Source organism: Octodon degus, unplaced genomic scaffold (assembly GCF_000260255.1).
Source record: "Octodon degus isolate 3935 unplaced genomic scaffold, OctDeg1.0 scaffold00002, whole genome shotgun sequence".
Lineage (NCBI taxonomy): Eukaryota > Metazoa > Chordata > Mammalia > Rodentia > Octodontidae > Octodon > Octodon degus.
The window spans coordinates 29,729,106-29,738,684 of NW_004524578.1; the positions used below are offsets into that span (position 1 = coordinate 29,729,106).

The following is a 9,579-nucleotide window of genomic DNA, read 5'->3' on the forward strand; positions in this document are numbered from 1 at the left end:
GTGCGGCATGTGGTGCCAGGGATTGAAATGAGGTCCCTGCGATTGCCTAAGCTTGCCTAAGCAGGCACTTTAGACCACTGAGCTATCTCGCCAGCCTGGAAGCAGCATTTAAAGAAAGACCTGGATTAAAGCAAGATAGACATGTGAAGAGCAGGCTGAGAAGCATAAAAAGCTTGTTAAAAAGGCATAAGGTTGGATAATCCTTGATAGGTTTCAAGAGCAGAGAAAAGGGCCAGGGCGATTGGTGGACCTGCAAGCAAGGGGAGAAGAAGTATGAGATTAGCTGGAGTGGCACCAGATTAGTCCTTAAGGAGAAAGCATACTTGACTGAGAGGAGGTAGGGAATCAGAAATTCAGTTGAAAAAGGAGTCTGGAGTTGAGAGAAGAGCCTCCTGTAGGGTTTGAATTTTTGGTGGAAAGCCATCCAAATGGGAAATCTAACCTAGGAGAGGCTATTGAGAGAGGATTGAGAAGGGACTAGAAAAGCTCCCAGGGATTAGTGATGATGGCAAGATAGAAGGAAAGCCGGGGGATTGTAGGCTGTGGAGGGCACAAGGGGAGCCTGCTCAAACAGAAACTGTTGACTGTACTGTCGGTGCTGAAAAGCCTACTGCTGTCCAGCGCAGTAGGCCGCACTGCATGTGGCCACGGAGCACTTGAAATGGAGCTGGGTGAAATTGGGATGTGCTGTAAGTGTAAAAAGCAGTTGTACACTGGATTGTGGAGAGTTCGTATAAAAGAAAATGGAAAATATTGAGGATTTTAAGTAATGATTATGTGTTGAAATTTTCTTAGGACTTGGCTGGGTTAGAAAATTCACTTGCTTCCTTTTACTTTATAAAAATATAGCTACTGGAAAATTTGAAATTATAGATGTGGCTTGTATTTCTGTTGCAATTTGGCAACATAGAACTCATTACCAAACTTGGTAAGCAAAGACTGCCTAAGATAAAATAATACCTAGTCAATTGTTTCTGCACCATCGATACTGAACCATCATCATAATGTACGGTTTTACCTAAAATTAAATAGTATAACTCATCTCTGAAATTTCATCTAGACTTTTTATGTATGTGGCCTAATAATTTTACATTGACAACATAATATGTTGAAGTTAACTCTCAAATATATTTTTAAAAGATTTTAGCTTGCCTTTTCTTTCTTTCCTTTACATTATTAATTTTGTTTTGTTTCTTTGCATGTCTGGCCAGGAAACTTCATGGTGTTATGGTCAACCTGCCGCACAACTGTGTTCAAATCTGTCACCAACAGGTTCATTAAAAACCTGGCGTGCTCAGGGATTTTCGCCAGCTTGGTCTGTGTGCCCTTCGACATTGTTCTCAGCACCAGTCCTCACTGCTGCTGGTGGATCTACACCGTGCTCTTCTGCAGAGTCATCAAGTTCCTGCACAAAGTCTTCTGCTCTGTGACGATCCTCAGCTTCCCGGCCATTGCTCTGGACAGGTGAGATCTGTTAGCCAGGGGCACGACATGTGTTGAAAGAGGAGTCTTGTGATGCAAATGATCAACCGTTAATGGTTTATACACTGAGTTTTAATCTGCTGCTGTCAATGGAAAAAGAAGGAATGTTCAAAACAGAGCCTTACCAGGAGGACTGCTGCAAGTTCAAAACCAGCCTGAGCTACCTGGGGAGTCTCACAAGGGGTGGAGTGATTTAAATAGTCATGGACAATAAGTTCCCTGAGAAGAGACTTGGAGAGAGTTAATTGTGACAGTGCTGAAGGCAAGCTTTTGGGTCATGCTGTTGCTTTGGTTTGATTGGAATTGGCATTACTTGAAGTAGATTGTACAACTGATTTGTAACTCTGCAATTAGGAGTTTTTTTCTACAACATGAAAACATTTCTGGTAGAACAAGGGAATGATTACGTAGCTATTTAACTAATGATTAGATGATCCAGTTGGACCCAGCAGAGAACATGCAAGTTCCACTGGAAGATTTCTTTCTAAGGCTTCATATTGTTGTGGTTGTTTCCTCTGTCTATCTTTAAAAGAATGTTTATTTGGAAATTAATCTTACATTTAATTGTTGCTATAACTCATTATTTGGAAGTCAGAGTCCTTACCTCATGTATACACGCTGGTGGATGCTATAGTGCATTTCGTGTGCTGTCACCTATGTTCATGGTGCCCTTCTCACCGTCCCTTGTACTCACTGTTGTGAAACCTTTTTTAAATTTTTATTGTAGGAGAAGAATCCTGCTGTGTTACCAACTAACTTTGAACTCCTGGACTCAAGCAGTTCCTCCTGCCTTAGCCTCTCGAGTAGCTAGTTGTATATCTGGCAATGGGGCACCCAGCATGGGGGAAGCCATAAGCCTTTCAGTCTTTTAAATCCTGAATTCTTGGAGCTGGGGAGATTGCTCAGTGGAATAAGCACTTCCCTGGCAAGTACAAGGGCCTGAGTTCAATCCCTGGTTCTGCCAAAATAAAAAAAGTTAAATCCTGAATTCTCCTTTCGTGGATGTTTTAAAACAATTGGTTTGGAGATATAGTTTATGTATTAATAAAACTCAACTAGTTTTAGGTGTCAATTAGTGAAATTTAGTATATTCGTAGAGATGGGTAGCCAGCACTCCAACCTAGTTTTAACTTTCAACCACCCTACAATTGCTCCTCATTCTCATCTTGAGACTTTGACAACCACTAATCTACTTTCGTCTCTATACATTTGCCGGTTTGTGGATATTTCATGCATGTGGGACTCTGTAGTGTGTGTTCTGCCTTCTTTCACTTAGCCCATTTTCAAGGTTCATCCATGTTACAGCATGTTACAGTGCTTCATTTTATTGCCAATAATATTTCAATGGAGGGTGCCTCACATTTTTTTATACATTTACCAGTTGATAGACTTTTTTCACTTTTTGGCTGTTATTCATAATGCTGCTATGAATACTGAACTTTTTAAAAAATAGGATTCAACAAGTAGAAATGCATTATCCTGAACATTTGCCATTATACCTGGAAGCCATGTAATAATCCCTGTCGGCTATATCTGCGCTCCTGGTCCTAGACGAGGAAATATGCGAATAAGACATTTTTACTTTCTGCATCAACACAAAAGGTAAACAAATCGTTTTACTAGAAAAATAAGACTGGCAAATTCCTCTTTTTCAGAGATACAGATTATCTGCAGATATGAGAACAGTATAGACAAAGCCGAAGGGAAAACAACCTTTCACTTTGCAGCTATTTGTTTCACAGCCCCGAGTCAGCCAGTTAAATGGCTCCCCCACTTCCTGCACCATCTTCTAGACATTTATGCTAGGAAAATTATTTATAGTGAACCTGCATTCTTGTGTTGTGTCTGTTTCTTAACACATAATGGATGGAATATTGAGGGGACTTGAGTGAGCAGAGAGATGATAACCAGAGCCAGTAGGCTCTTAGGCATGTATTCATGGGTGTGGATGGGCCGTCACATATTTGTAGACTTGTGATTGGAAGTAATTGACTTGTATTCAGAGACAGTGAGAGCATGCATCATGTATGGACAACTTGCTCTGTTTTCCTTCCCAGAAAGAAACGTAGACCACATTCCACCATGTTCTGTCCTCCCCTGATCATCCATGGCCACTGCTGTACTTGCATCACATCTGCCTCAGCTTAGGATTTTATCCTCCCCACTGTCTCCCTGCCAGCCTCCACCACGGTGCTGCTTTCTCTCTGACGTCTTCACAGGTAGCCTTAGGTGCCCCTTGTTCTGCTGCTCCATCTGTAGAGCCATCATCTCCTTGTTGCTGACTGTTGATGTGCATGGCTTTCTTTCCATTGAGTATAGAGACATCCCTGTGTGCATCTGGGATTCTTTGCAAGTGTGTGTAACCTGGGGCCTATCACCAGACAGGTACAGAGGTAGCCAAGAATACTGGTCACACATGTTTTCTTGGTCCCTGGAGTGAGTGATGGTTACTATGATTGGGAAATCAACTCCAGCATTAGCTAATAGCAGAGATGGGGGCCAAGCTTATATGAAGGAGCTCACCATATGGCTAATGGCTGGTGGCAGCTCTTCGTGATAGATGTGGCCTGGGTCTGAAGGATTATTCAGTTCCCCCAAAATCACTGGTGTTATTAAAGTAAAGTGCATCTGGGATTCTGTTTAGGGGATTATAGAATGATCAAGTTAAATATTGGAAGGAACTAATGTCTCATCTGATTTTAATAAAAATTAATTGTGCAGGCCTTTTAGACTTACTAACTTCTCTTACAGTTATCATAAAAATGGCTGTTGATCCTGAATAATGTTTGTCAGTGGGCCCTTTCTGAGATCCATCTTTCATTTGAGGTTCTACCCTGAGGAGTTTTAAATGCTAACAATATCCAGTTTATAGACTGTGGTGTGGAACTGCTTGGGATTTGTGCATGTATAAGTTTTTGATAGTGCCTTTGAGTGTTCTGAACATTTTCCTGAAACTTCTCTACCCCATGTGCAATGCTTACAAGGTACTTATAAATTGAGAAATAGCTGTCTTTATAGCAGAAGAAGACATCCTTTATACTGAGGGCACTTTAGGATTTAATCCTGATGGCAGTAGTTATAAGCCTAACTCTGAGTTGAATTTATTTGCTTGTTTTCCTCATAGAGAGTCTTCAGGGTTACGTGAAGACTTTTTCTCTGCTCCTTTACAAAGTGTGTGTGTGTGTGTGTGTGTGTGTGTGTGTGTTTAGTAGTACTTCTCATTGCATACCACAGTCTTTAAAATTTAAGATCTGGTTTCCTGCATTCCCCTGTGGTTCCCTATCATAGACCAAATGAAAGAACCTGGCACTGTCACCACCCTCTCACCCACTTCTACTGATTTGGAGTCCCCCAACTTTACAGAGTACCCTTTGTGAAATCAGTTTCTTTTGTGTATCATGCAGGTACTACTCAGTCCTCTATCCACTAGAGAGAAAAATATCTGATGCCAAGTCCCGGGAACTGGTGATGTACATCTGGGCCCATGCAGTAGTGGCCAGTGTCCCCGTGTTTGCAGTGACCAATGTGGCTGACATCTATGCCATGTCCACCTGCACGGAAGTCTGGAGTAACTCCCTGGGCCACCTGGTATACGTCCTGGTCTATAACATCACCACAGTCATCGTGCCTGTGGCTGTGGTGTTTCTCTTCCTGATCCTGATCCGCCGGGCCCTGAGTGCCAGCCAGAAGAAGAAGGTCATCATTGCGGCACTCCGGACGCCACAGAACACCATCTCTATCCCCTATGCCTCCCAGCGGGAGGCCGAGCTGCATGCCACCCTGCTCTCGATGGTAATGGTCTTCATCCTGTGTAGCGTGCCCTATGCCACCCTGGTCATCTACCAGACTGTGCTCAATGTCCCTAACACCTCTGTCTTCTTGCTGCTTACTGCCATCTGGCTGCCCAAGGTGTCTCTGCTGGCAAACCCTGTGCTCTTTCTAACTGTGAACAAATCCGTTCGCAAGTGCTTGATAGGGACTCTCTTACAGCTGCACCGTCGGTACAGTCGGCGTAACGTGGTTAGCGCAGGGAGTGCAATGGCAGATGCCAGCCTGGAGCCCAGCATGCGCTCAGGCAGCCAACTCCTAGAGATGTTCCACATTGGCCAGCAGCAGATCTTTAAATCCACAGAGGATGAGGAAGCGAATGAAGCCAAGCTCCTTGACTTACAGGCCAGGGAGGTAGCTACCACCTGTCTGGAGGGAGAGCAAGCGGCACCTCTTGTACCACCCCCGGGCACAGTGGACTCTACGTCCCAGGTAGCACCAGCAGGCTCTGGGGAGCCTAATGCATTCCCTGACAAGTATTCCTTGCAGTTTGGCTTTGGGCCTTTTGAGTTGCCCCCTCAGTGGCTGTCAGAGACCCGGAACAGCAAGAAGAGGCTGCTTCCACCATTGGGCAATACCCCAGAAGAACTGATCCAGACGAAGGTGCCCAAGGGCAGGGTGGAGCGCAAGATGAGCAGAAACAATAAAGTGAGCATTTTTCCAAAGGTGGATTCCTAGTAAGGATTGTGAGTTTCTGGAAGCAACAGGGAGCTTCTATATTCCTGCCCTCCGTCACTCTGGCCATATGAGCTGTGTGATTTCATTGCAACCCACTGTGGGGTGTTTCTTCCTATATGAAACAGATGCTTTTGAATGAAAGAGAAGTTTATGTAAAATCAAATACCCTTACTGTGGGAGTGTCTGTATTTGTCTCAATGACCATGTGCTTAGTTAAATCCACATTCTTCTCTGCTGGACACTTGGGAACAGGTCTCAGGGTAGTTGTTCCATGTGCACTTTCTGCAGGTTCCTCCTTTTCCTGGGGTCAGCAGAGAAGATAGGTCCATGAATTTAAAGGGAGTCAAACAGGGACTGGTCTGTGGCCTGTTGGGAACTAGGGTGCACAGCAGTAGGTAAGCAAAGCTTCATCTGTATTTACAGCCATTCCCCACTGTGGGCATCACCCCCTGGGTGCTGCCTCCTGGAGTGTGAGCCTGCTGTGAAGTGCATGACTCCACCTTGGCTGTGCTCTCCTCTTTTATCGCCTACATGTCCCAAACCCCACTTCTCCCACTCCTGTGTGTGGAAAAGTTGTCTTCCACCAAACAGGACCCTGGAGCCAAAAAAGTTGGGGACGAATACTGTAAGGGAAGCACAAGATTATTATGGAGTGCAGTGTCCAAAAAATAAGATGCTTACTTGAGTAACAAATATGAGATAGGAGAACCCTTTCTATTGAGAAGGTAGGGTAATGGCATCAGACAGCATTTCTCTGGAAGCCCCAACCATTATGACTTATATTCTCCTGCTACCCATCATTCCTTTCACTGGAATGAGTAAGGATGACCATTTCACCACTGTGTGGCAGACCTGGTGATGGATGTGCCCAGGGCTAAGGGAGACTTGTCCTTCACTATCTCGATGTTCTCCTGGCCTCTCCAAAGCCCCAGGAAGAGCATCTGGACCTCAGTCATGGTCAGTGTCAGATGGGAAATGCAGCAAACGCTTCTCTGTGATCTGTTCCTTAAATTATGTTTTGTTTTTTTTTTTTAAACAAACAAAAAATTTGGAGGTGGGAAGAAAGTGTGAGAAATGCTCATGGCACTGTGTTGTACTCCACCTGATCTCACATGAAAGGTGCTATGTAACAATCTGTATGAGTAAAATATATTGGAAAAACCACCTTACACAAAATTTTGGAATTGTAAGGTGGCTAGAAATGCAAAGTTAATATGAGCTGGGTCTGTTGAAACATCAAGCTAAATTACCTGATTAGGAAAGGTAATTCTGTCTAAAAGACTGGCAAGAGTCAGAGCATGGCCAGCTGCTCTGGTCTTTTTGCAGTGTGTGCTCCAACTTGGGTTCTCATAGACAGAGATGGACAGAACAAGAAGATGGAGTCATTGTGAAGTGTCAAGGCAACACTCAGCCTGGACGAGCTCTTCACTTCCTTTTCCCAAGGAAGTTTCAGTAGGAACCAGGTTATGTGGAAGAGGTAGGGCAGTATCCTCAGCTCATTGCTCCCAGGGGCAGTGGTCCCAGGGGGTGGCTTCCACGTGGGGTTTGAGTCTGCTCAGGAATTGATCTCACCAGGCTGGATTCAAACCTACCATTTCATTCTTAATGAAGGCAAGTCAAGTGCCAGCCAGTTCTTTTTTTTAAGGCAATGATGGTGAACCTTTTAGAGTTTTCAGTGATAACAGACAGATGTGGCATACATGCTATAGGTCTGCAGCCATTGCTCGAGGGTGTTTTGTTCTTCTTAATGGTACTTGCGGGGCGAGTATGTCAGTCTCTTGTGCAAGCTTGAAAGGGAATAGTTGTCCTCATAGGCAGATTCCCATATGCCAATCGTAGTAATCCTAACATATTTTCTCCTTCAGCTGTGTTGGCCCTTGTTTCTTGGAGGAAGCTTAGCCCATAAGTAGGGAGTTTCCTTTTCTTTCTCTTGAGTGTGGTGTCTTGAGACCCCTGAATAAGAACACGAAGACCCTGCCCTGGAGTGGGAGTGCCTTCCTCTCTGTGTCTGTGCCTCACGGTGTATTTTGCTCACAGCAGAAACGGGAGCGGCACCTCTCTTGAGGCCCTGCTGCCTCCTGGGCCCTGTGTGTATGCCACCTGTCACTTCTAGCCCTAGTAGTTCATGCTGTGGCCCTTCAAGCTTATCTTTCAAAGCTTTCATAATTGTCGCAACTATTATCAAGGAGTAAAACAGCCAGAAACTTCTACCCAGCCTGTCAAATGTAGCCATTTTGGTGTTGTCCTGACAATGTATGTATGTATGTATGTATGTATGTATGTATGTATTTATGTATAAATAAATTCTGATGAAGCAGAATTTGGTTGAGTATATCTCTTTTGTATGTTTGAAGCAGACAGTTGACTTCCAACATGTATTTCTATACTCTTTGAAAAATAATTTTAATAAAAATGTAAAAACAGTTAAAAAGTTGTAGGAGCTGTGTCTGTTTTTTCTCACCTGATATGCAATCTGAACCTCTCCTGTCATAGTCTCAATGAAAAATATTCAGTTTTCTCCTATAAATGCAGATGCAGTGTTACAGTAGCATTTTCCTGGGTTGCTGGAATGGGAAAAAGCGAATTCCCAAAGGAGAAAATATGGCATGTGAGCAATTGTCACCAAGATGGACTGGACCTTCAGTAGGTGGCTGGACTGCCCAAACCTCTAGGGGTTTGGGCAGTCCAGGGCAGAGTGCTGCAAAGTCCTCTTGTCGCTTAGGTGGCAGTCAGTAGTACCGCAGTGAGGGTCTGGGCTCCTGTTTAAGTCAGACTGCCCCTGTTTAAATCCTGTCTCCATCACTAACTGGCTCTGTGACCTTGACCAGGTGACTGATTGCCAGGTCCCTTGGTTTCCTCTCTATAAGATGGGGTGGTGTGGAGGATGGAGATTATGACAGAAGCTGCTGGTGCTGACTCACTCAGTTCTGGTGTGGTTTAAGCCTCATCTGCGTGGGGCTTTTCGGCCTACATCCACTCACTTCCTTGTGAGCAATCAAGGCCTGGTTTCTCTTCTTTCTGCCCCAGGAGAGCCCCTATTTCAGAGATTAATGCATGTGGGACATGAGATTGGTGGCTAGGTACCCCGCTCCTGCCCTCCTACTGAATGAGTATGAAAGACATCTGTTCTCAAGAGGTCAAGCAGAACTGAGACCCTGTTATCAACCATGGTACCTAAATAACGCATTTTTATATTGGCCCTTCCTCCTTCTTGCTTTCTGCAGCTTTAGTCATGGCCTCAGGGATCGCCTTCCAAATGTACCACCTGCACAAAGTCCTTGTCTCAAGCTCTGTTTTCAGAGAAATCCAAGTGTGACAGCAAGACAGTTTGGAAGCAGCTGTGAGGATTAAATGAGCTGTGTCACACAAGTTCTTTTTTTTTTTTTTTTTTTAACCAGGGATTGAACTCATACCCTTGCACTTGCCAGGCAAACACTTATTTTTTTGAATTTTAGGGAAGGGTCTACAGGGTGTTCATAGTGGTCTGCCTGTTTACAGCTTCCCAAGTGCTGGGATTACAGGTGCGCCCCACCACTCTCAGTATCAATTACCTTCTCAGCGGCCCCAGGGGCGGGGCCAGCAAGGCAGGCC

At 44.4% G+C, this 9,579-nt stretch overlaps 1 protein-coding gene across 1 annotated transcript in view; it reads left to right on the top strand.

Moving 5' to 3' along the window:
• Gpr176 (G protein-coupled receptor 176) overlaps nt 1-8,333 on the top strand; it is a 230,282-nt gene extending 221,949 nt beyond the window's left edge. The window contains exons 3-4 of the mRNA XM_012513993.2: nt 1,212-1,464; nt 4,887-8,333. Coding sequence (XP_012369447.1) covers nt 1,212-1,464; nt 4,887-5,988 — 1,355 coding nt within the window. The 3' untranslated portion in view covers nt 5,989-8,333. The remainder of the gene's footprint in view (nt 1-1,211; nt 1,465-4,886) is intronic.
• The last annotated feature ends 1,246 nt before the right edge of the window (nt 8,334-9,579 follow it).